At 47.5% G+C, this 26,101-nt stretch overlaps 1 protein-coding gene across 7 annotated transcripts; it reads right to left on the bottom strand.

The window, feature by feature from the left end:
• Nucleotides 1-1,153: 1,153 nt before the first annotated feature.
• Nucleotides 1,154-24,408, bottom strand: LOC112241029 (lactase-like protein). Of its 7 annotated transcripts, none has more exons than XM_042315789.1 (14): nucleotides 23,751-24,239; nucleotides 23,004-23,166; nucleotides 22,135-22,295; nucleotides 21,908-21,995; nucleotides 20,217-20,326; nucleotides 13,434-13,562; nucleotides 10,908-11,003; nucleotides 10,575-10,791; nucleotides 6,518-6,792; nucleotides 5,242-5,371; nucleotides 4,676-4,875; nucleotides 4,414-4,477; nucleotides 1,334-1,424; nucleotides 1,154-1,288 (listed from the first exon to the last, which is right to left on the bottom strand). In XM_042315789.1, exons 2-14 carry the CDS (start codon nucleotides 23,122-23,124, stop codon nucleotides 1,264-1,266), a joined length of 1,707 nt encoding a protein of 568 aa, XP_042171723.1. In that variant the 5' UTR covers nucleotides 23,125-23,166; nucleotides 23,751-24,239; the 3' UTR covers nucleotides 1,154-1,263. The 7 variants fall into 7 exon arrangements, with proteins under 7 accessions (XP_042171723.1, XP_042171720.1, XP_042171721.1 ...); XM_042315786.1 differs by having other exon boundaries at nucleotides 1,154-1,424; nucleotides 23,751-23,774; nucleotides 24,150-24,216; XM_042315787.1 differs by having other exon boundaries at nucleotides 1,154-1,424; nucleotides 23,751-23,774; nucleotides 24,154-24,178.
• Between the last annotated feature and the right edge of the window lie 1,693 nt (nucleotides 24,409-26,101).

Consider the following 26,101-nt stretch of genomic DNA (forward strand, 5'->3'; position numbering starts at 1 on the left):
ACCTTTGAAAGACAGGGTCCTGAAAAAGGGATGTTTCTTTTTGTGTTAAGTTTACATACCTGAGAGAAGCCTACCAATTTTACCCGACAGAAATGTGTCACCTGCTCTTGCTTTCCATGCCTTGTTCTTTTCTAACTTTCACGATGAATGTTTTCCGATAAAACAGGGTTTTGAAACTTGGTCCCCTCATCAACGTTATGAGGGCAAATTCATTCAGATCAATACTGTCTGTTTACAGGTTTACACAGGTACTTGCTGAATGAAATCTGGAAATCAGATTACAATATGATCATTTATGTTATTATGCTGCAAGACTATGTTATCCTGCTGAGCAAAACGCCTAGTCTTAAGGTTTCAATCGACACTATAGTGTAGATACTGTATAGCCTATTATATAAGACTCTTCTTCTACTGTTCTCTCTACAACACCTGCAGGCTATAAGCCTAGTCTTAAGGTTTCAATAGAAACTATAGTGTAGATACTGTATAGCCTATTATATAAGACTCTTCTTCTACTGAATTCTCTCTACAACACCTGCAGGCTATAAGCCTAGTCTTAAGGTTTCAATAGAAACTATAGTGTAGATACTGTATAGCCTATTATATAAGACTCTTCTTCTACTGAATTCTCTCTACAACACCTGCAGGCTATAAGCAGTCAAACAGTTCCAAAACAGGCTGTACAATCTTTATTGCAATTTAATTAGATTTTCAAGATACAGATAATAATGTATGGTAACACTTTATTAACATGGAATAGCTATCGTTCCATTTTCAAATGTGTCCAGGTTTGTATCTGTTGCAATATGTATATAAAAGAGATGAACTGTGTGTAATAAAAATTTCAGCTATCATTGTCCACGCAGCAGGAACATGAGGAAGACAGCAGTGTTCTAGAAGCGTCCACGCAGCAGGAACATGAGGAAGACAGCAGGTGTTCTAGAAGCGTCCACGCAGCAGGAACATGAGGAAGACAGCAGTGTTCTAGAAGCGTCCACGCAGCAGGAACATGAGGAAGACAGAGGTGTTCTAGAAGCGTCCACGCAGCAGGAACATGAGGAAGACACAGTGAGGAAGGAACATGAGGAAGACAGCAGTGTTCTAGAAGCGTCCACGCAGCAGGAACATGAGGAAGACAGAAGACAGCAGGAACATGAGGAAGACAGCAGTGTTCTAGAAGCGTCCACGCAGCAGGAACATGAGGAAGACAGAGGTGTTCTAGAAGCGTCCACGCAGCAGGAACATGAGGAAGACAGCAGTGTTCTAGAAGCGTCCACGCAGCAGGAACATGAGGAAGACAGCAGTGTTCTAGAAGCGTCCACGCAGCAGGAACATGAGGAAGACAGCGGCCAGGAGAATACAGAGAGTACACACTGTAGGAACCACGATCTCTGTTACCATCTCCATGTGGCTGGTCAACGGATCTGAAATAATCATTGAACACAATAAATAAATTAAATGTTTATATAAAACCCTTACAGTAACCCGGTCTACACCCTAAACAGCAAACAGAGGCTCCATTTTTAAAAATGATAACACATAGATGACGACACCACTTTGCACTACTAGCAGAAATGTACTCGGCGGCAAATAGCGAATAGTCCGATAAGTGCTAAATGAAACACAACTCAAATTCAACACTTTAAATGATTTGAAAAGTGAATGTATTTCCTACCCAGGTCTGCTACACACCAGTCAGTCAATCAAAAGAAGAAGTGATGAAGTCCTACGTAGGCCTACCTAAACTTCATCATGCACTGGCCAAACCTTTGGCATCCCTGCCTGTTCCTTACTGTCCTGCTGGGACTTTCTTCTAGCTGGAGGGGCAAACAAAGAAGAGTCCTGTTAGAGAATGTCTTCCCATGTAGTTTTGTAGTTCAACTATTTGTAGTTCAACTATTTGTAGTTCAACTATTTGTAGTTCAACTATTTGTAGTTCAACTATTTGTAGTTCAACTATTTGTAGTTCAACTATTTGTAGTTCAACTATTTGTAGTTCAACTATTTGTAGCTCAACTATTTGTAGTTCAACTTATTTGTAGTTCAACTATTTGTAGTTCAACTTATTTGTAGTTCAACTTATTTGTAGTTCAACTATTTGTAGTTCAACTATTTGTTAAAAAGTGCCAATTAGAGCCAGAATGTTCCTTTGTTTGCCCTGGCAGCCAGATTCAGCCCGATGTCCCTGCACGCTGAAGTTGTTGGAGCTGACTGACATACATTGTGTAAAATATTTTCATATAGTTCAAGTTTTAACGTATGTGCTTGATTTAGGTTGGAGTTTGCATTTTTGGGACTATTCTATTGAGTCTGTTGTACTGGGGCTTACTAAATCAAGTCAATCGCAGTTCAAGTATTGGAAAATCTTTGCCATGATGTCTTTGAGGCAGGTGTCTGGTGGTGTTGGGGTCTGGTGGTGTTGGGGTCTGGTGGTGTTGGGGTCTGGTGGTGTTGGGGTCTGGTGGTGTTGGAGTCTGGTGGTGTTGGAGTCTGGTGGTGTTGGGGTCTGGTGGTGTTGGGGTCTGGTGGTGTTGGGGTCTGGTGGTGTTGGGGTCTGGTGGTGTTGGGGTCTGGTGGTGTTTGGGTCTGTCTGTGTTGGGGTCTGTGGTGTTGGGGTCTGGTGGTGTTGGGGTCTGTCTGTGTTGGGGTCTGTATGTGTTGGGGTCTGGTGGTGTTGGGGTCTGGTGGTGTTGGAGTCTGGTGGTGTTGGGGTCTGGTGGTGTTGGGATCTGTCTGTGTTGGGGTCTGGTGGTGTTGGGGTTAGGTGGTGTTGGGGTCTGTCAGTGTTGGGGTCTGGTGGTGTTGGGGTCTGTCAGTGTTGGGGTCTGGTGGTGTTGGGGTCTGGTGGTTTTGGGGTCTGTCTGTGTTGGGGTCTGGTGGTGTTGGGGTCTGGTGTGTTGGGGTCTCTCAGTGTTGGGGTTTGTCATTGTTGGGGTTTGGTGGTGTTGGGGTCTGTCAGTGTTGGGGTTAGGTGGTGTTGGGGTCTGTCAGTGTTGTGGTTTGGTGGTGTTGGGGTCTGTCAGTGTTGGGGTCTGGTGGTGTTGGGGTTTGGTGGCGTTGGGGTCTGGTGGTGTTGGGGTCTGGTGGTGTTGGGGTTTGGTGGTGTTGGGGTCTGTCAGTGTTGGGGTTTGGTGGTGTTGGGGTCGGTCAGTGTTGGGGTCTGGTGGTGTTTGGGTTTGGTGGTCTTGGGGTCTGTCAGTGTTGGGATCTGGTGATGTTGGGGTCTAGTGGTGTTGGGGTCTGGTGGTGTTGGAGTCTGGTGGTGTTGGGGTCTGGTGGTGTTGGGGTCTGGTGGTGTTGGGATCTGTCTGTGTTGGGGTCTGGTGGTGTTGGGGTTAGGTGGTGTTGGGGTCTGTCAGTGTTGGGGTCTGGTGGTGTTGGGGTCTGTCAGTGTTGGGGTCTGGTGGTGTTGGGGTCTGGTGGTGTTGGGGTCTGTCTGTGTTGGGGTCTGGTGGTGTTGGGGTCTGGTGGTGTTGGGGTCTGGTGTGTTGGGGTCTGTCAGTGTTGGGGTTTGTCATTGTTGGGGTTTGGTGGTGTTGGGGTCTGTCAGTGTTGGGGTTAGGTGGTGTTGGGGTCTGTCAGTGTTGTGGTTTGGTGGTGTTGGGGTCTGTCAGTGTTGGGGTCTGGTGGTGTTGGGGTTTGGTGGCGTTGGGGTCTGGTGGTGTTGGGGTCTGGCGGTGTTGGGGTTTGGTGGTGTTGGGGTCTGTCAGTGTTGGGGTTTGGTGGTGTTGGGGTCGGTCAGTGTTGGGGTCTGTCTGTGTTGGGGTCTGGTGGTGTTGGGGTCTGGTGGTGTTGGGGTTTAGTGGTGTTGGGGTCTGGCGGTGTTGGGGTTTGGTGGTGTTGGGGTCTGTCAGTGTTGGGGTTTGGTGGTGTTGGGGTCGGTCAGTGTTGGGGTCTGTCAGTGTTGGGGTCTGGTGGTGTTTGGGTTTGGTGGTCTTGGGGTCTGTCAGTGTTGGGATCTGTCTGTGTTGGGGTCTAGTGGTGTTGGGGTTTGGTGGTGTTGGGGTCTGTCAGTGTTGGGGTCTGGTGGTGTTGGGGTCTGGTGGTGTTGGGGTTCTGTGGTGTTGGGGTCTGGTGGTGTTGTGGTCTGGTAGTGTTACGGTCTGGTGGTGTTACGGTCTGGTGGTGTTGGGGTCTGGTGGTGTTGGGGTCTGGTGGTGTTGGGGTCTAGTGGTGTTGGGGTCCGGTGATGTAAGGGTTTGGTGATGTTGGGGTCTGGTGGTGTTGGGGTTCTGTGGTGTTGGGGTCTGGTGGTGTTGGGGTCTGGTGGTGTTACGGTCTGGTGGTGTTGGGGTTCTGTGGTGTTGGGGTCTGGTGGTGTTGGGTCTGGTGGTGTTAAGGTCTGGTGGTGTTGGGGTCTAGTGGTGTTGGGGTCTGGTGGTGTTGGGGTGTAGTGTAGCCTTCTGTACTGACCTGCAGCTAGCAGCTGGTTACTGGAGGAGCACGTCTCTGTGGCTTTCCTTCTCCAGCTCTCCACCTGTAGAGACCATCAAAATGCATGTATTAATTAACCAACTAACCAATCAATCAATATGTATTAATACAAGCCATTAAAAAAAAGTCTGTCACAAAACAGCACAGTGGAAAACTTTGAAGAAAACTTCAACGGTTCTGAACCAAATAGAATAGGCCTATATCAGGTGTGTACAAGGTGTCTGTGACTGACTGACTGTACCTCTCTCTGGTTGGGGAATCCATTGGAGCTGATGATGCGTTTGTAGTACTGAACAGAGGCTTTTGGGTAACGTGGTTTATTCTTGTTGAGGAAGTCCACGTAGAACAGGCCAAACCTCTCAGAGAAGCCTTCGTCCCACTCAAACTTGTCCAGCAGCGACCAGGCTGTGTAACCCTTCACGTTCACGCCGTCCTTAAGGGCTGTCATGTGGAGAAAAGACCACCAGAGGGTGCTGTAGGAGTTCACTTGCCCAGTATCAATAGAGTAGACAGTGAAGCAAACTTCAAACACACTCAAAACACCTGTTTTGTCCTAAAATGATGCCAGTTCACTAAAACAATTACTTGTTATAAAGAAAAGTTTACGCTTTACTAAACCTCTATAGTATTAGATTATTTTCTCTACTAAACCTTTCGTCAAGGTAATATTCAGAGGTTATTATTTCCTCTACAGTGTACTAAACCTTTCTTCAAGGTAATATTCAGAGGTTATTATTTTCTCTACTAAACCTTTCGTCAAGGTAATATTCAGAGGTTATTATTTCCTCTGGTAGATCGGTTCCTCACCCTTGAGCATCTCATTGATGTAATCCTTGAAGTACTGCATCCTCCATTCATCACACAGGTCTGTGCACCTCTGCACCTTCTCTGACACCCCATTCTCTGTCACGTAGATCATGGGGTTCCCATACTGGGTCTAGTGGAGAGACAGGGAGACAGGGTGGTGAGGAGACAGGGTGGTGAGATGGTGTGGGGAGACAGGGACACGGGGTGGGGAGATGGGGTGGGGAGACAGGGAGAAGGGGTGGGGAGATGGGGTGGGGAGACAGGGAGACGGGGTGGGGAGATGGGGTGGGGAGACAGGGAGATGGGGTGGGGAGATGGGGTGGGGAGAGGACGGGGGGGGGAGATGGGGTGGGGGGAGACGGGGTGGGGACACGGGGGAGACAGGGAGACGGGGGGGACACGGGGTGGGGAGACAGAGAGACGGGGTGGGGAGATGGGGTGGGGAGACAGGGAGATGGGGTGGGGGGAGATGGGGAGGGGAGATGAGATGGGTGGGGAGGGAGACGGGGTGGGGAGATGGGGTGGGGAGGGAGATGGGGTGGGGAGACGGGGTGGGGAGACAGGGAGACGGTGGGTGAGACAGGGAGACGGGGTGGGGTGGGGAGACAGGGAGATGGGGTGGGGAGATGGGGTGGGGAGATGGGGTGGGGAGACGGGGTGGGGAGACAGGGAGACGGGGTGGTGAGACAGGGAGACGGGGTGGGGAGATGGGGTGGGGAGACAGGGAGATGGGGATGGGGAGACAGGGAGATGGGGGGTGGGGAGACAGGGAGATGGGGTGGGGAGGGGAGATGGGGTGGGGAGACGGGGTGGGGAGACAGGGAGACGGGGTGGGGGACAGGGAGACAGGGAGATGGGGTGGGGAGACAGGGAGACAGGGAGATGGGGTGGGGAGATGGGGTGGGAGACAGGGAGATGGGGTGGGGAGGAGGGAGATGGGGTGGGGAGACAGGGAGATGGGGTGGGGAGACAGGGAGATGGGGTGGGGAGATGGGGTGGGGAGACAGGGAGATGGGATGGGGGGGGGGGGAGACAGGGAGATGGGGTGGGGAGACAGGGAGATGGGGTGGGGAGACAGGGAGATGGGGTGGGGAGACAGGGAGATGGGGTGGGGAGGGGAGACGGGGTGGGGAGACAGGGAGATGGGGTGGGGAGACAGGGAGACGGGGTGGGGAGACAGGGAGACGGGGTGGGGAGACGGGGAGACAAATACATCATATATTTAACCCAAGTCTGGCTGGTAGGACCTGCCCACACTAACAGTAGTGTAATATACCTTGACGAAGTTGAGCAGGCGTCTGAATCCCCAGGGGACAGAGTAGAGCCACTCAGAGCCGGGGTCTGGCCAGCGAGGGTCCACCAACTCCACCAGGTCACGGTCGGTGAAGTAGCTGTTCCCACGGCCAGACGGGTAGTTCTTCTGGGTGATATAGCGCGTGGTGAAGTGGCCAATACCCAGGAAGTCACAGGTGCCCTTGATGTAAGTCTTCTCCTGGGAGGAGAAGACGGGGAGACGGGAGGTTCCTAGACCCTGCTGGGCACTCTTCCTACCTGGAGACCAGAGAGAGAGAGACCAGATTACACTATGACCGTTGACCTCTAACCCTGACATTGGGAGGAGAAGACGGGGAGACGGGAGGTTCCCAGACCCTGCTGGGCACTCTTCCTACCTGGAGACCAGAGAGAGAGAGAGACACCAGATTACACCATAACCTGCGAGTTCATTAGAACGTGCGTTGAAGATGTCGTTCCCATAGCAACAATTAAAACATTCCCTAACCAGAAACCGTGGATTGATGGCAGCATTCGCATGAAACTGAAAGCGCGAACCACTGCTTTTAATCAGGGCAAGGTGACTGGTAACATGACCGAATACAAACAGTGCAGCTATTCCCTCCACAAGGCTATCAAACAAGCTAAGCGTCAGTACAGAGACAAAGTAGAATCTCAATTCAACGGCTCAGACACAAGAGGTATGTGGCAGGGTCTACAGTCAATCACGGACTACAGGAAGAAATCCAGCCCAGTCACGGACCAGGATGTCTTGCTCCCAGGCAGACTAAATAACTTTTTTGCCCGCTTTGAGGACAATACAGTGCCACTGACACGGCCTGCAACGAAAACATGCGGTCTCTCCTTCACTGCAGCCGAGGTGAGTAAGACATTTAAACGTGTTAACCCTCGCAAGGCTGCAGGCCCAGACGGCATCCCCAGCCGCGCCCTCAGAGCATGCGCAGACCAGCTGGCCGGTGTGTTTACGGACATATTCAATCAATCCCTATACCAGTCTGCTGTTCCCACATGCTTCAAGAGGGCCACCATTGTTCCTGTTCCCAAGAAAGCTAAGGTAACTGAGCTAAACGACTACCGCCCGTAGCACTCACATCCGTCATCATGAAGTGCTTTGAGAGACTAGTCAAGGACCATATCACCTCCACCCTACCTGACACCCTAGACCCACTACAATTTGCTTACCGCCCAAATAGGTCCACAGACGATGCAATCTCAACCACACTGCACACTGCCCTAACCCATCTGGACAAGAGGAATACCTATGTGAGAATGCTGTTCATCGACTACAGCTCGGCATTCAACACCATAGTACCCTCCAAGCTCGTCATCAAGCTCGAGACCCTGGGTCTCGACCCCGCCCTGTGCAACTGGGTACTGGACTTCCTGACGGGCCGCCCCCAGGTGGTGAGGGTAGGCAACAACATCTCCTCCCCGCTGATCCTCAACACTGGGGCCCCACAACGGTGCGTTCTGAGCCCTCTCCTGTACTCCCTGTTCACCCACGACTGCGTGGCCACGCACGCCTCCAACTCAATCATCAAGTTTGCGGACGACACAACAGTGGTAGGCTTGATTACCAGCAACGACGAGACGGCCTACAGGGAGGAGGTGAGGGCCCTCGGAGTGTGGTGTCAGGAAAATAAATAACCTCACACTCAACGTCAACAAAACTAAGGAGATGATTGTGGACTTCAGGAAACAGCAGAGGGAACACCCCCCTATCCACATCGATGGAACAGTAGTGGAGAGGGTAGCAAGTTTTAAGTTCCTCGGCATACACATCACAGACAAACTGAATTGGTCCACTCACACAGACAGCATCGTGAGGAAGGCGCAGCAGCGCCTCTTCAACCTCAGGAGGCTGAAGAAATTCAGCTTGTCACCAAAAGCACTCACAAACTTCTACAGATGCATAATCAAGAGCATCCTGGCGGGCTGTATCACCGCCTGGTATGGCAACTGCTCCGCCCTCAACCGTAAGGCTCTCCAGAGGGTAGTGAGGTCTGCACAACGCATCACCGGGGGCAAACTACCTGCCCTCCAGGACACCTACACCACCCGATGTTACAGGAAGGCCATAAAGATCATCAAGGACATCAACCACCCGAGCCACTGCCTGTTCACCCCGCTGTCATCCAGAAGGCGAGGTCAGTACAGGTGCATCAAAGCTGGGACCGAGAGACTGAAAAACAGCTTCTATCTCAAGGCCATCAGACTGTTAAACAGCCACCACTAACATTGAGTGGCTACTGCCAACACACTGTCAATGACACTGACTCAACTCCAGCCACTTTAATAATGGGATTGATGGGAAATGATGTAAATATATCACTAGCCACTTTAAACAATGCTACCTTATATAATGTTACTTACCCTACATTATTCATCTCATATGCATACGTATATACTGTACTCTATATCATCGACTGCATCCTTATGTAATACATGTCACTAGCCACTTTAACTATGCCACTTTGTTTACATACTCATCTCATATGTATATACTGTACTCGATATCATCTACTGTATCTTGCCTATGCTGCTCTGTACCATCACTCATTCATATATCCTTATGTACATATTCTTTATCCCCTTACACTGTGTATAAGACAGTGGTTTTGGAATTGTTAGTTAGATTACTTGTTGGTTATTACTGCATTGTCGGAACTAGAAGCACAAGCATTTCACTACACTCGCATTAACATCTGCTAACCATGTGTATGTGACAAATAAAATTGGATTTGATTTGATTTGATTTGAACCTTTGACGTCTGACCCTTAACACGGCTGGGCACTCATCTTGTCTGTGTGGAAAGAGACATCAGGTGTGACAGTGACACGTATGCGTTTCTATGTCCTGTTACATATTGGCAGGGATTTTGGACACTGGCCAACCAGACAAGTCCACTCAGAAAAAAATCTAGAACCTAAAATGGTTCTTAGGCTGTCCCCATATGAGACCTCTTTGAAGAACCCTTTTGGGTTCCATGTAAAACCCTTTCCACAGAGGGTTCTGCATGGAACCCAAAAGAGTTCTACCTGGAACCAAAAAGGGGTCTCCTATGGGGACAGCTGAAGAACCATGTTGGAGTGTATCCCGGGTCTATAATCTGCCATTCAATATTTAAAAAGACAGCCGGCGGACTAATTGGGTACATTTTCTACTAGCCTGGTCTGAACAGTACTAGCCTCAGGCTAGCGGGCTAGTTGGGTACATTTTCTACTAGCCTGGTCTGAACAGTACTAGCCTCAGGCTAGCGGGCTAGTTGGGTACATTTTCTACTAGCCTGGTCTGAACAGTACTAGCCTCAGGCTAGCGGGCTAGTTGGGTACATTTTCTACTAGCCTGGTCTGAACAGTACTAGCCTCAGGCTAGCGGGCTAGTTGGGTACATTTTCTACTAGCCTGGTCTGAACAGTACTAGCCTCAGGCTAGCGGGCTAGTTGGGTACATTTTCTACTAGCCTGGTCTGAACAGTACTAGCCTCAGCCTAGCGGGCTAGTTGGGTACATTTTCTACTAGCCTGGTCTGAACAGTACTAGCCTCAGGCTAGCGGGCTAGTTGGGTACATTTTCTACTAGCCAGGTCTGAACAGTACTAGCCTCAGCCTAGCGGGCTAGTTGGGTACATTTTCTACTAGCCAGGTCTGAACAGTACTAGCCTCAGCCTAGCGGGCTAGTTGGGTACATTTTCTACTAGCCTGGTCTGAACAGTACTAGCCTCAGGCTAGCGGGCTAGTTGGGTACATTTTCTACTAGCCTGGTCTGAACAGTACTAGCCTCAGGCTAGCGGGCTAGTTGGGTACATTTTCTACTAGCCTGGTCTGAACAGTACTAGCCTCAGCCTAGCGGGCTAGTTGGGTACATTTTCTACTAGCCTGGTCTGAACAGTACTAGCCTCGGGCTAGGTGGCTAATTGGGTACATTTTCTACTAGCCAGGTCTGAACAGTACTAGCCTCAGCCTAGCGGGCAAGCTTCATTTAAACCCCGTGGGTTGTTCGTGGAAATGGAACACCTAGCTTTGACAATACGTGACTTACCTATGTAGTCTTTCATGACCTGAGGGTAGTCCCCGTTGAAGATGGGTGTAGCGAACCAGCCCATGTAGAACTGGACATATCTCTCTGCTGCCTCGATGTCTCTCTGGTTGGTGATGTCCACTGGCTCCCCCCAGTCTGCCAACAACGAGATCCCAACCAAGCCTTTTTGTTTGCTTCTCCATTGAGTGTCATAGGTGTGCCAAACCTTAGCATGTGCCTGTTCAAATGATATATTATTCTGTATCAGGGGGACGGTACACTAGGCCAATATATTATGGTATTAGATGACTGACACTATTAAATATAATTATATTATAAACAATTAGTGATTACCTTGATAATGTGGTGGGCAGCTTTGTAGGCCCCAGTGCCCTTCAGCTTCAGTCCAGGTGCATGTTCTCCAGTCTCATAGCCCTCCACAGCACTAGACTATAAACACAGTCTCATAGCCCTCCACAGCACTAGACTACAGTCTCATAGCCCTCCACAGCACTAGACTATAAACACAGTCTCATAGCCCTCCACAGCACTAGACTACAGTCTCATAGCCCTCCACAGCACTAGACTATAAACACAGTCTCATAGCCCTCCACAGCACTAGACTATAAACACAGTCTCATAGCCCTCCACAGCACTAGACTATAAACACAGTCTCATAGCCCTCCACAGCACTAGACTATAAACACAGTCTCATAGCCCTCCACAGCACTAGACTATAAACACAGTCTCATAGCCATCCACAGCACTAGACTATAAACACAGTCTCATAGCCCTCCACAGCACTAGACTATAAACACAGTCTCATAGCCCTCCACAGCACTAGACTATAAACACAGTCTCATAGCCCTCCACAGCACTAGACTACAGTCTCATAGCCCTCCACAGCACTAGACTATAAACACAGTCTCATAGCCCTCCACAGCACTAGACTATAAACACAGTCTCATAGCCCTCCACAGCACTAGACTACAGTCTCATAGCCCTCCACAGCACTAGACTATAAACACAGTCTCATAGCCCTCCACAGCACTAGACTATAAACACAGTCTCATAGCCCTCCACAGCACTAGACTATAAACACAGTCTCATAGCCCTCCACAGCACTAGACTACAGTCTCATAGCCCTCCACAGCACTAGACTATAAACACAGTCTCATAGCCCTCCACAGCACTAGACTACAGTCTCATAGCCCTCCACAGCACTAGACTATAAACACAGTCTCATAGCCCTCCACAGCACTAGACTATAAACACAGTCTCATAGCCCTCCACAGCACTAGACTATAAACACAGTCTCATAGCCCTCCACAGCACTAGACTATAAACACAGTCTCATAGCCCTCCACAGCACTAGACTATAAACACAGTCTCATAGCCCTCCACAGCACTAGACTATAAACAGTCTCATAGCCCTCCACAGCACTAGACTATAAACACAGTCTCATAGCCCTCCACAGCACTAGACTATAAACACAGTCTCATAGCCCTCCACAGCACTAGACTATAAACAGTCTCATAGCCCTCCACAGCACTAGACTATAAACACAGTCTCATAGCCCTCCACAGCACTAGACTACAGTCTCATAGCCCTCCACAGCACTAGACTATAAACACAGTCTCATAGCCCTCCACAGCACTAGACTATAAACACAGTCTCATAGCCCTCCACAGCACTAGACTATAAACACAGTCTCATAGCCCTCCACAGCACTACACTACAGTCTCATAGCCCTCCACAGCACTAGACTATAAACACAGTCTCATAGCCCTCCACAGCACTAGACTATAAACACAGTCTCATAGCCCTCCACATCACTAGACTATAAACACAGTCTCATAGCCCTCCACATCACTAGACTATAAACACAGTCTCATAGCCCTCCACATCACTAGACTATAAACACAGTCTCATAGCCCTCCACATCACTAGACTATAAACACAGTCTCATAGCCCTCCACAGCACTAGACTATAAACACAGTCTCATAGCCCTCCACATCACTAGACTATAAACACAGTCTCATAGCCCTCCACATCACTAGACTATAAACACAGTCTCATAGCCCTCCACATCACTAGACTATAAACACAGTCTCATAGCCCTCCACAGCACTAGACTATAAACACAGTCTCATAGCCCTCCACATCACTAGACTACACACGCAGTCTCATAGTCCTCCACAGATACTAGACACTGCATTGCTGTACACTAAGACTTAAGCCTATGGTGAAGCTAACCTACAGTAGTCTTCTGGAGGATTTTGGTTCATTTACTGTGTCTCCCAAATGGCACCCTATCCCCTATATAGTGCACTACTTTTGACCAGAGTTCTATGGGCCCATGTAAAAATTAGTGCACTATATGGAGAATAGGGTGTCATTTGGAACACAACCTGTGTGTCAATCGGATAATGTGTTATGGATCATGTATTATGGATAATGTGTTATTATAATGTGTATGGTAATGTATTATGGATCATGTGTATGATCATACATTATGGGTAATGTGTTATGGATAATGTGTATGGATGTGTTATGGATAATGTATTATGGATAATGTGTTATGGATAATGTGTTATGGATAATGTGCATTATCATACATTATGGGTAATGGATCATGTCTTATGGATGTGTTATTGATAATGTGTTATATACAATGTGTTATTGATAATGTATTATGGATAATGTTTTATGGATAATGTGTTATGATCATGCATTATGGGTGATGTGTTATGATCATGCATTATGGGTAATGTGTTATGGATAATGTGTTATGGATGTGTTATGGATAATGTGTTATGATAATGTATTTTGGATCATGCGTTATGGATAATGTATTATGGGTAATGTATTGTCTTACCCATGGGTTGTTGAAGGTGATCCAGTATTTGACTCTGTCACCAAACCGCTCAAAGCATAAGTTGGCAAAGTCGTTGAAATAGTTCACCATGCTGGCGTTCTGCCATCCACCGTACTTCTCATGTAAGACCTGGGTGGTAACAGGGAGGAAGGTTACTATAGGTCACACAAGACCTGGGTGGTTACAGGGAGGAAGGTTACTATAGGTCACACAAGACCTGGGTGGTAACAGGGATGGAAGGTTACTATAGGTCACACAAGACCTGGGTGGTAACAGGGAGGAAGGTTACTATAGGTCACACAAGACCTGGGTGGTAACAGGGAGGAAGGTTACTATAGGTCACACAGTCAGTCAGTCAGTACTCAGTCAGTTAATCAGTCAGTCAGTCAGTCAGTCAGAACCAAGTCAGTCAGTCAGTCAGCACCAAGTCAGTCAGTCAGTCAATCAGTACCCAGTCAGTCAGTACCCAGTCAGTCAATCAGGACCCAGTCAGTCAATCAGGACCCAGTCAGTCAATCAGTACCCAGTCAGTCAGTCAGTCAGTACCCAGTCAGTCAATCAGTACTCAGTCAGTAAGTCAGTCAGTACCCAGTCAGTCAGGACCCAGTCAGTCAGTCAGTACCCAGTCAGTCAGTCAATCAGTACCCAGTCAGTCAGGACGCAGTCAGTCAGTCAGTACCCAGTCAATCAGTACCCAGTCAGTCAGTCAATTAGTCAGTACGTCAGTCAGTACCCAGTCAGTCAGTACTCAGTCAGTCAGTAAGTCAGTCAGTCAGTACCCAGTCAGTCAGTACCCAGTCAGTCAGTCAGTACCCAGTCAGTCAGTCAATCAGTACTCAGTCAGTAAGTCAGTCAGTACCCAGTCAGTCAGTCAGTAATCAGTCAGTCAGTACCCAGTCAGTCATTCAGTAACCAGTCAGTCAGTCAGTAACCAGTCTGTCAGTCAGTACCCAGTCAGTCAATCGGTACCCAGTCAGTCAATCAGTACCCAGTCAGTCAGTCAGTACCCAGTCAGTCAATCGGTACCGAGTCAGTCAGTCAGTACTCAGTCAGTCAGTACCCAGTCAGTCAATCAGTACCCAGTCAGTCAGTCAGTCAGTACTGAGTCAGTCAGTATCTAGTAAGTCAGTCAGTACCCAGTCAGTCAATTGGTACCCAGTCAGTCAGTCAGTACCCAGTCAGTCAGTCAGTCAGTACCGAGTCAGTCAGTATCCAGTAAGTCAGTCAGTACCCAGTCAGTCAGTCAGTCAGTCAGTACCAGTCAGTCAGTACCCAGTCAGTCAATCGGTACCGAGTCAGTCAGTCAGTACTCAGTCAGTCAGTACCCAGTCAGTCAATCAGTACCCAGTCAGTCAGTCAGTCAGTACTGAGTCAGTCAGTATCCAGTAAGTCAGTCAGTACCCAGTCAGTCAATTGGTACCCAGTCAGTCAGTCAGTACCCAGTCAGTCAGTCAGTCAGTCAGTACCCAGTCAGTCAGTATCCAGTAAGTCAGTCAGTACCCAGTCAGTCAATCAGTACCCAGTCAGTCAGTCAGTACCCAGTCAGTCAGTCAGTACCCAGTCAGTCAGTCAGTACCCAGTTAGTCAGTACCCAGTCAGTCAGTCAGTACCCAGTCAGTACCCAGTCAGTCAGTACCCACCTGTGGCAGATCCCAGTCAGTCAGTCAGTCAGTACCCAGTCAGTCAGTCAGTCAGTCAGTCAGTCAGTACCCAGTCAGTCAGTACCCAGTCAGTCAGTCAGTACCAGTCAGTCAGTCAGTCAGTACCCAGTCAGTCAGTCAGTCAGTCAGTCAGTCAGTCAGTCAGTCAGTACCCAGTCAGTCAGTGAGTCAGTCAGTCAGTCAGTACCCAGTCAGTCAGTCAGTCAGTGAGTCAGTCAGTACCCAGTCAGTCAGTCAGTCAGTACCCAGTCAGTACCCAGTCAGTCAGTCAGTACCCAGTCAGTCAGTACCCAGTCAGTCAGTCAGTACCCAGTCAGTCAGTCAGTACCCAGTCAGCCAGTCAGTCAGTCAGTACCCACCTGTGGCAGATCCCAGTCAGTCAGTCAGTCAGTCAGTACCCAGTCAGCCAGTCAGTCAGTCAGTACCCACCTGTGGCAGATCCCAGTCAGTCAGTCAGTCAGTCAGTACCCAGTCAGTCAGTCAGTACCCAGTCAGCCAGTCAGTCAGCCAGTCAGTCAGTACTCAGTCAGTTAATCAGTCAGTCAGTCAGAACCAAGTCAGTCAGTCAGTCAGCACCAAGTCAGTCAGTCAGTCAGTACCCAGTCAATCAGGTCCCAGTCAGTCAATCAGTACCCAGTCAGTCAGTCCGTCAGTACCCAGTCAGTCAATCAGTACTCAGTCAGTAAGTCAGTCAGTACCCAGTCAGTCAGGACCCAGTCAGTCAGTCAGTACCCAGTTAGTCAGTCAATCAGTACCCAGTCAGTCAGGACCCAGTCAGTCAGTCAGTACCCAGTCAATCAGTACCCAGTCAGTCAGTCAGTTAGTCAGTACGTCAGTCAGTACCCAGTCAGTCAGTACTCAGTCAGTCAGTAAGTCAGTCAGTCAGTACCCAGTCAGTCAGTACCCAGTCAGTCAGTCAGTACCCAGTCAGTCAGTCAATCAGTACTCAGTCAGTAAGTCAGTCAGTACCCAGTCAGTCAGTCAGTAATCAGTCAGTCAGTACCCAGTCAGTCAGTCAGTAACCAGTCAGTCAGTCAGTAACCAGTCTGTCAGTCAGTACCCAGTCAGTCAATCGGTACCCAGTCAGTCAATCAGTACCCAGTCAGTCAGTCAGTACCCAGTCAGTCAATCGGTACCAGTCAGTCAGTACCCAATCAGTCAATTGGTACCCAGTCAGTCAGTCAGTACCGAGTCAGTCAGTCAGTACTCAGTCAGTCAGTACCCAGTCAGTCAATCAGTACCCAGTCAGTCAGTCAGTCAGTCAGTCAGTACTGAGTCAGTCAGTATCCAGTAAGTCAGTCAGTACCCAGTCAGTCAATTGGTACCCAGTCAGTCAGTCAGTACCCAGTCAGTCAGTCAGTCAGTACCGAATCAGTCAGTATCCAGTAAGTCAGTCAGTACCCAGTCAGTCAGTCAGTCAGTACCGAGTCAGTCAGTACCCAGTCAGTCAATCAGTACCCAGTCAGTCAGTCAGTCAGTACCCAGTCAGTCAGTATCCAGTAAGTCAGTCAGTACCCAGTCAGTCAATCAGTACCCAGTCAGTCAGTCAGTACCCAGTCAGTCAGTACCCAGTCAGTCAGTCAGTCAGTACCCAGTCTGTCAGTCAGTCAGTACCCAGTCAGTCAATCAGTACCCAGTCAGTCAGTACCCAGTCAGTCAGTCAGTACCCAGTCAGTCAGTCAGTACCCAGTTAGTCAGTACCCAGTCAGTCAGTCAGTACCCAGTCAGTACCCAGTCAGTACCCAGTCAGTCAGTACCCACCTGTGGCAGATCCCAGTCTGTCAGTCAGTCAGTACCCAGTTAGTCAGTCAGTCAGTCAGTACCCAGTCAGTCAGTCAGTACCCAGTCAGTCAGTCAGTCAGTCAGTCAGTACCCAGTCAGTCAGTCAGTCAGTACCCAGTCACTCAGTCAGTACCGTCAGTCAGTCAGTTAGTCAGTCAGTCAGTCAGTCAGTCAGTCAGTCAGTCAGTGAGTCAGTCAGTCAGTCAGTCAGTCAGTACCCAGTCAGTCAGTCAGTCAGTGAGTCAGTCAGTACCCAGTCAGTCAGTCAGTACCCAGTCAGTCAGTACCCAGTCAGTCAGTACCCAGTCAGTCAGTCAGTACCCAGTCAGTCAGTCAATCAGTACCCAGTCAGTCAGTACCCAGTCAGTCAATCAGTACCCAGTCAGTCAATCAGGTCCCAGTCAGTCAATCAGTACCCAGTCAGTCAGTCCGTCAGTACCCAGTCAGTCAATCAGTACTCAGTCAGTAAGTCAGTCAGTACCCAGTCAGTCAGGACCCAGTCAGTCAGTCAATCAGTACCCAGTCAGTCAGGACCCAGTCAGTCATTCAGTACCCAGTCAATCAGTACCCAGTCAGTCAGTCAGTTAGTCAGTACGTCAGTCAGTACCCAGTCAGTCAGTACTCAGTCAGTCAGTAAGTCAGTCAGTCAGTACCCAGTCAGTCAGTCCGTCAGTACCCAGTCAGTCAATCAGTACTCAGTCAGTAAGTCAGTCAGTACCCAGTCAGTCAGGACCCAGTCAGTCAGTCAGTACCCAGTTAGTCAGTCAATCAGTACCCAGTCAGTCAGGACCCAGTCAGTCATTCAGTACCCAGTCAATCAGTACCCAGTCAGTCAGTCAGTTAGTCAGTACGTCAGTCAGTACCCAGTCAGTCAGTACTCAGTCAGTCAGTAAGTCAGTCAGTCAGTACCCAGTCAGTCAGTACCCAGTCAGTCAGTCAGTACCCAGTCAGTCAGTCAATCAGTACTCAGTCAGTAAGTCAGTCAGTACCCAGTCAGTCAGTCAGTAATCAGTCAGTCAGTACCCAGTCAGTCAGTCAGTAACCAGTCAGTCAGTCAGTAACCAGTCTGTCAGTCAGTACCCAGTCAGTCAATCGGTACCCAGTCAGTCAATCAGTACCCAGTCAGTCAGTCAGTACCCAGTCAGTCAATCGGTACCAGTCAGTCAGTACCCAATCAGTCAATTGGTACCCAGTCAGTCAGTCAGTACCGAGTCAGTCAGTCAGTACTCAGTCAGTCAGTACCCAGTCAGTCAATCAGTACCCAGTCAGTCAGTCAGTACCCAGTCAGTCAGTCAGTCAGTACCGAATCAGTCAGTATCCAGTAAGTCAGTCAGTACCCAGTCAGTCAGTCAGTCAGTCAGTACCAGTCAGTCAGTACCCAGTCAGTCAATCAGTACCCAGTCAGTCAGTCAGTCAGTCAGTACCCAGTCAGTCAGTCAGTCAGTACCGAGTCAGTCAGTACAGTAAGTCAGTCAGTACCCAGTCAGTCATTGGTACCCAGTCAGTCAGTCAGTACCCAGTCAGTCAGTCAGTCAGTACCGAATCAGTCAGTATCCAGTAAGTCAGTCAGTACCCAGTCAGTCAGTCAGTCAGTCAGTACCGAGTCAGTCAGTACCCAGTCAGTCAATCAGTACCCAGTCAGTCAGTCAGTCAGTACCCAGTCAGTCAGTATCCAGTAAGTCAGTCAGTACCCAGTCAGTCAATCAGTACCCAGTCAGTCAGTCAGTACCCAGTCAGTCAGTACCCAGTCAGTCAGTCAGTCAGTACCCAGTCTGTCAGTCAGTCAGTACCCAGTCAGTCAATCAGTACCCAGTCAGTCAGTACCCAGTCAGTCAGTCAGTACCCAGTCAGTCAGTCAGTACCCAGTTAGTCAGTACCCAGTCAGTCAGTCAGTACCCAGTCAGTACCCAGTCAGTACCCAGTCAGTCAGTACCCACCTGTGGCAGATCCCAGTCAGTCAGTCAGTCAGTACCCAGTTAGTCAGTCAGTCAGTCAGTACCCAGTCAGTCAGTCAGTACCCAGTCAGTCAGTCAGTACCCAGTCAGTCAGTCAGTCAGTCAGTACCCAGTCACTCAGTCAGTACCGTCAGTCAGTCAGTCAGTCAGTCAGTCAGTCAGTCAGTCAGTCAGTCAGTGAGTCAGTCAGTCAGTCAGTCAGTACCCAGTCAGTCAGTCAGTCAGTGAGTCAGTCAGTACCCAGTCAGTCAGTCAGTACCCAGTCAGTCAGTACCCAGTCAGTCAGTACCCAGTCAGTCAGTCAGTACCCAGTCAGTCAGTCAGTACCCAGTCAGCCAGTCAGTCAGTCAGTACCCAGTCAGTCAGTCAATCAGTATCCACCTGTGGCAGATCCCAGTCAGTCAGTCAGTCAGTACCCAGTTAGTCAGTCAGTCAGTCAGTACCCAGTCAGTCAGTCAGTACCCAGTCAGTCAGTCAGTCAGTCAGTACCCAGTCAGTCAGTCAGTCAGTCAGTACCCAGTCACTCAGTCAGTACCGCCAGTCAGTCAGTTAGTCAGTCAGTCAGTCAGTACCCAGTCAGTCAGTCAGTCAGTCAGTGAGTCAGTCAGTCAGTCAGTCAGTACCCAGTCAGTCAGTCAGTCAGTGAGTCAGTCAGTACCCAGTCAGTCAGTCAGTACCCAGTCAGTCAGTACCCAGTCAGTCAGTCAGTACCCAGTCAGTCAGTCAGTACCCAGTCAGTCAGTCAGTACCCAGTCAGCCAGTCAGTCAGTCAGTACCCAGTCAGTCAGTCAATCAGTATCCACCTGTGGCAGATCCCAGTCAGTCAGTCAGTCAGTACCCAGTCAGCCAGTCAGTCAGTCAGTACCCACCTGTGGCAGATCCCAGTCAGTCAGTCAGTCAGTACCCAGTCAGCCAGTCAGTCAGTCAGTACCTACCTGTGGCAGATCCCAGTCAGTCAGTCAGTCAGTCAGTACCCAGTCAGTCAGTCAGTACCCAGTCAGCCAGTCAGCCAGTTAGTCAGCCAGTCAGTCAGTCAGTCAGTCAGTACCCAGTCAGTCAGTCAATCAATTGGTACCCAGTCAGTCAGTCAGTACCCAGTCAGTCAGTACCCAGTCAGTCAGTCAGTACCCAGTCAGTCAGTACCCAGTCAGTCAGTCAGTCAGTACCCAGTCAGCCAGTCAGTCAGTCAGTACCCACCTGTGGCAGATCCCAGTCAGTCAGTCAGTCAGTACCCAGTCAGTCAGTCAGTCAGTCAGTACCCAGTCAGCCAGTCAGTACCCAGTCAGCCAGTCAGTACCCAGTCAGTACCCACCTGTGGCAGATCCCAGTCAGTCAGTCAGTCAGTACCCAGTCAGTCAGTCAGTACCCAGTCAGTCAGTACCCACCTGTGGCAGATCCCAGTGGTACAGGGTGACTATTGGTGTGATGTTATTGTCCAGGAGCATGTTGATCAGGTCATCATAGTATTTAATTCCCTTCTCATTGATGTGATCAGCTGGAGAAGAGAAATGGACATTACCATTAGCTAATACATTCACGAGAATGTATAGGGCTTGTTTCCCGGACAAAGATTATTAAACTTTGTCCTGGACTAAAAGGTATGTTCAGTGGAGAATCTGGAGTATAAAGTATGTTCAGTGGAGAATCTGGACTATGAAGTATGTTCAGTGGAGAATCTGGACTATGAAGTATGTTCAGTGGAGAATCTGGACTATGAAGTATGTTCAGTGGAGAATCTGGACTATGAAGTATGTTCAGTGGAGAATCTGGACTAAAAGGTATGTTCAGTGGAGAATCTGGACTAAAAGGTATGTTCAGTGGAGAATCTGGACTATGAAGTATGTTCAGTGGAGAATCTGGAGTATGAAGTATGTTCAGTGGAGAATCTGGAGTATAAAGTATGTTCAGTGGAGAATCTGGAGTATAAAGTATGTTCAGTGGAGAATCTGGAGTATAAAGTATGTTCAGTGGAGAATCTGGTCTATGAAGTATGTTCAGTGGAGAATCTGGTCTATGAAGTATGTTCAGTGGAGAATCTGGACTAAAAGGTATGTTCAGTGGAGAATCTGGACTAAAAGGTATGTTCAGTGGAGAATCTGGAGTATAAAGTATGTTCAGTGGAGAATCTGGAGTATAAAGTATGTTCAGTGGAGAATCTGGACTAAAGGGTATGTTCCGTGGAGAATCTGGAGTATAAAGTATGTTCAGTGGAGAATCTGGAGTATAAAGTACGTTCTGTGGAGAATCTGAAGTATAAAGTATGTTCAGTGGAAAATCTGGTCTATGAAGTATGTTCAGTGGAGAATCTGGAGTATGAAGTATGTTCAGTGGAGAATCTGGAGTATGAAGTATGTTCAGTGGAGAATCTGGACTATGAAGTATGTTCAGTGGAGAATCTGGACTATGAAGTATGTTCAGTGGAGAATCTGGACTATGAAGTATGGTCAGTGGAGAATCTGGAGTATAAAGTATGTTCAGTGGAGAATCTGGACTATGAAGTATGTTCACTGGAGAATCTGGACTATGAAGTATGTTCAGTGGAGAATCTGGAATATAAAGTATGTTCAGTGGAGAATCTGGACTATGAAGTATGTTCCCTGGAGAATCTGGACTATGAAGTATGTTCAGTGGAGAATCTGGACTATGAAGTATGTTCACTGGAGAATCTGGACTATGAAGTATGTTCACTGAAGAATCTGGACTATGAAGTATGTTCACTGGAGAATCTGGAGTATAAAGTATGTTCAGTGGAGAATCTGGAGTATGAAGTATGTTCAGTGGAGAATCTGGACTATGAAGTATGTTCAGTGGAGAATCTGTAATATAAAGTATGTTCAGTGGAGAATCTGGACTATGAAGTATGTTCCCTGGAGAATCTGGACTATGAAGTATGTTCAGTGGAGAATCTGGACTATGAAGTATGTTCAGTGGAGAATCTGGACTATGAAGTATGTTCAGTGGAGAATCTAAAGTATGAAGTATGTTCCGTGGAGAATCTAAAGTATGAAGTATGTTCAGTGGAGAGTATGAAGTATGTTCAGTGGGGAATCTGGTCTATGAGGTACGGAGCATTTACCTTTGATTCCGTTGGGAAATATCCTTGGCCAGGAGATGGAGAAACGATAGTGGTTAAACTTCATGTCCTTCATCAAGGTGATGTCATCCTAGGAGATATTGACGATGTCATGTCAAGGGTCTCAATTGTGACGGAGCCATATGGTTCAAATCTCAAATGGCCCCCGATTCACTTTGCAGTGCACTACTTCTGACTACATGGGGATAATGCGTCTACCGTCTATTCACCTTGAACTTGTAATATCCTTCGCAGGAGTGGTCTGCGGTGTCGTTGAGGAAGATCTTTCCCTTCTTGTGGGCGAACACGTCCCAGATGCTCATCCCTTTGCCATCCTTGTCCCAGGCTCCTTCTGTCTGGTACGCAGAGCCCCCAGCCCCCCAGGAAAACCCTTCAGAGAGATATAGAGGTTAGCAAGAACTCTTCCTTCCTGGGAGAAAATACTTTACAATTTCTCTCTGTGTCTCTCTCTGTGTCTCTCTCTGTGTCTCTCTCTGTGTCTCTCTCTGTCTCTCTCTCTGTGTCTCTCTCTGTGTCTCTCTCTCTCTCTCTCTCTGTGTCTCTCTCTGTGTCTCTCTCTGTGTCTCTCTCTGTGTCTCTCTCTCTCTCTCTCTCTCTCTCTCTCTCTCTCTCTCTCTCTCTGTCTCTCTCTCTGTGTCTCTCTCTCTGTGTCTCTCTCTCTCTCTCTGTCTCTCTCTCTCTCTCTCTCTCTCTCTCTCTGTCTCTCTCTCTGTCTCTCTCTCTCTCTCTCTCTCTCTCTGTCTGTCTGTCTGTCTGTCTGTCTGTCTGTCTGTCTGTCTGTCTGTCTGTCTGTCTCTCTCTCTCTCTCTCTCTCTCTCTCTCTCTCTTCTGTATTAGCTATAAAATCTTGATTTCTGTGATAAAAATGTAGGCCTCTCTCTTTCGTCCTCTCTTGCGCTCTCTCTTTCTCATCTTAATTTCTGCCATTAAATTTATATTTTTAGCAGTTTGTTTATCTTTTTTTTCTGCAGATCATATATATTTTTTATAACTATGTTTTGCTGTCAGTAATAGACCTTTATTTAAAATAAAATCCTGATTCAGTCACTTCTGCATTTCTCTCTGTCCGGTAGCCTACCAGTTGGGAAGGTGCCGTAGTAGAATGATCCGCGTTCATTCTTGGTCCAGTCGAAGTCTTCGTTGGCGGACACACACAGCACCAGCGCATAGAGCAGCTTCAGCATCCGCTGTAGTGACATGGTGTTGATCTCTCACAGGTGGCTCACTGTCTCCGGTCACAGCTGCACATAGAAGGAAGAACCATACGGCATACGGTTACTATGGACACTCGTAGTCAGTGTCATAAACATTGGTTAAACTGATCTCAGATCATACATAAACACTGTACTTTCATAGAAAGTCTTCTTCTTTTAACTTTAATGGCAATGAGGTTAAACTGATCTCAGATCATACATAAACAGTCATCTAATGGGTACAATTACTTCTGTGTAATTAACAACTTTTACTTTAATGCCAATGAGGTTAAACTGATCTCAGATCATACATAAACAGTCATTTAATGTATACAATTACTTCTGTATGATTAACAACTTTAACTTTAATGCCTATGAGGTTAAACTGATCTCAGATCATACATTTTTAAACACTCATCTAATGGATACAATTACTTCTGTGTAATTAACACCATTGTCTTCATATGATGCAGAGCTCAAACTGCAGATATTTTTTTTATCTCAAGACAATTCTACCGCTCTGGGGTTGATACAAACAATATGCTAATATATTTTCATATATTACTGATATAAATGACACAAATAAAACCCTTTCAGCTCCATTATCAAATGAAGATTGAACAGAGACTTACACAGAGGTGACAGGTATCCCACGCCTGTGGATAAAAGCATCCTAATGAACTCACACGGGAAAACATCTCTACAGAATGGATTGAACTCAGAAATTAGCAATAGCCCATTGGATACACTGACACCATGTAATTCTCAGGCCCCAAATGAAGATTAAAGGAATGATCTAGTCTCATTTCAACCAGCCATGAGATACACTGACGCAAAACGTAATTAAAGACAGGAAGTACGTCAACTTGTCTAACACAGTCAGTATCAGCGACATGTCAAACTGATCCCGTCCCAGCAGAGGTACCCAGGTCTAGTAACTGATCATCAACATCCTTCAGTGTCTCATTTAGAAAAGTGAGTGAAAATGTTTACGAATATAAACCAAAAATATGCCCCCTTCCACAGCCTACCTACAGTGTATCTAGGTAGCTATCTCTGTCCCTGTCTCTCTGTCTGTTCCTTCTGTCCCTGTTGTCTTTCCTCATCAGCTCTCCCCAGAACCACATATAGTTACATGCCCACCTGTTTAAAGGTCCTGCGTTTGTCCCCGTTGGAAACAAATCCAAAAATGGAAGAAAGATCCACAAGTTTCTGGACCTAATTCATTCTCACAGATCCTCAGGGGTCGAGGTTACAGCACCCGATGTCACAGGAACGGCACCGCGAAACGTCCAGTAAGTTTTTACCTCTATTCAGGGGCCCCATTGGGCGAGCAGTCAGGACCCCCCCACCACCCCCCCCCATTCAAAGCCAATGGAGTGTGAGTGTAATCTGCTGGGGCAAACAGATCTTTTGGAAATGGGTTTGTTTTTTTTACACTGTAAGCAAAGTGAGTGTCAGACAGTGTGATCTATACACATGCAGGTCAGCCTCAGAGAGTTTTACTATAGGCTCCTATCAATGGGACTATGTCTACAATTAGATTCATTGAAATATCCGGATTTGATGTCTACACTCTTAGGAGAAAAAATAGATGCAATCTAAGACCTATAAAAGGGTTCTTCGGCTGTCCCCATAGGAGATCCCTTTGAAGAACCCTTTTTTGGCTCCAGGGAGAACCCTTTTGAGTTCCATGTAAAAATCCTTTAAACCATGGAACCTAAAAGAGTTCTACCTGGAACCAAAAAGGGTTCTACCTGGAACCAACAAGGGTTCTACCTGGAACCTAAAAGAGTTCTACCTGGAACCTAAAAGAGTTCTACCTGGAACCAAAAAGGGTTCTACCTGGAACCAACAAGGGTTCTTCTAGGGGGACAGCTGAAGAACTGCTGAAGAGTGTATATAGGAATGTTATATGTAAGTTATGTTAGATGTACAGTTGAAGTCAGAAGTTTACATACACTTAGGTTGGAGTCATTAAAACTCATTTTTCAACCACTCCACAAACTTCTTGTTAACAAACTATAGTTTTGGCAAGTCGGTTAGGACATCTACTTTGTGCATGACACAAGTAATTATTCCAACAATTGTTTACAGACAGATTATTTCACTTATAATTCACTGTATCACAATTCCAGTGGGTCAGAAGTTTACATTCACTAAATTGACTGTGCCTTTCAACAGCTTGGAAAATTCCAGAAAATGATGTCATGGCTTTAGAAGCTTCTGATAGGCTAATTGACATCATTTGAGTCAATTGGAGGTGTACCGGTGGATGTATTTCAAGGCCAACCTTCAAACTCAGTGTCTCTTTGCTTGACATCATGGGAAAATCTAAAGAAATCAGCCAAGACCTCAGAAATAAAATGGGAGGCCTCCACAAGTCTTTGCTGCAGGAGGGACTGGTGCACTTCACAAAATAGATGGCATCATGAGGTAGGAAAATGATGTGGATATATTGAAGCAACATCTCCAGACATCAGTCAGGAAGTTAAAGCTTGGTCGCAAATGGGTCTTCCAAATGGACAATGACCCCAAGCACACTTCCAAAGTTCTGGTAAAATGGCTTAAGGACAACAAAGTCAAGGTATTGGAGTGGCCATCACAAAGCCCTGACCTCAATCCCATAGAAAATTTGCGGGCAGAACTGAAAAAGCGTGTGCGAGCAAGGAGGCCTACAAACCTGACTCAGTTACCCCAGCTCTGTTAGGAGGAATGGAATCATTAATTCTCTCTAACTATTATTCTGACTATTCATATTCTTAAAATAAAGTGGTAATCCTAACTGACCTAAAACAGGGCATTTTTACTAGGATTAAATGTCAGGAATGTGAAAAACTGAGTTGAAATGTATTTGGCAAACGGTGTATATAAACTTCCCACTTCAACTGTAACTGAAATAGGATGGTAAAATATGCTTTTCATATGGATTACATGATAAAAGACAGACAAACCTTTTTAAAACCTGGTTACACCGAATTAA

The sequence above is a fragment of the Oncorhynchus tshawytscha genome, unplaced genomic scaffold (genome assembly GCF_018296145.1).
Source record: "Oncorhynchus tshawytscha isolate Ot180627B unplaced genomic scaffold, Otsh_v2.0 Un_contig_1847_pilon_pilon, whole genome shotgun sequence".
Taxonomy (NCBI): domain Eukaryota; kingdom Metazoa; phylum Chordata; class Actinopteri; order Salmoniformes; family Salmonidae; genus Oncorhynchus; species Oncorhynchus tshawytscha.

Bases quoted from the DNA above. Each gene is read 5' to 3' on its own strand.
- LOC112241029 (XM_042315785.1), bottom strand. From the start codon at position 23,124: ATGTCACTACAGCGGATGCTGAAGCTGCTCTATGCGCTGGTGCTGTGT. The intron at 10,792-10,907 runs GTAATCACTAAT...TCATTTGAACAG, and splicing joins CTGCCCACCACATTATCAAG to GCACATGCTAAGGTTTGGCA. The intron at 5,372-6,517 runs GTATATTACACT...TCTCTCCACTAG, and splicing joins GCCTGCTCAACTTCGTCAAG to ACCCAGTATGGGAACCCCAT.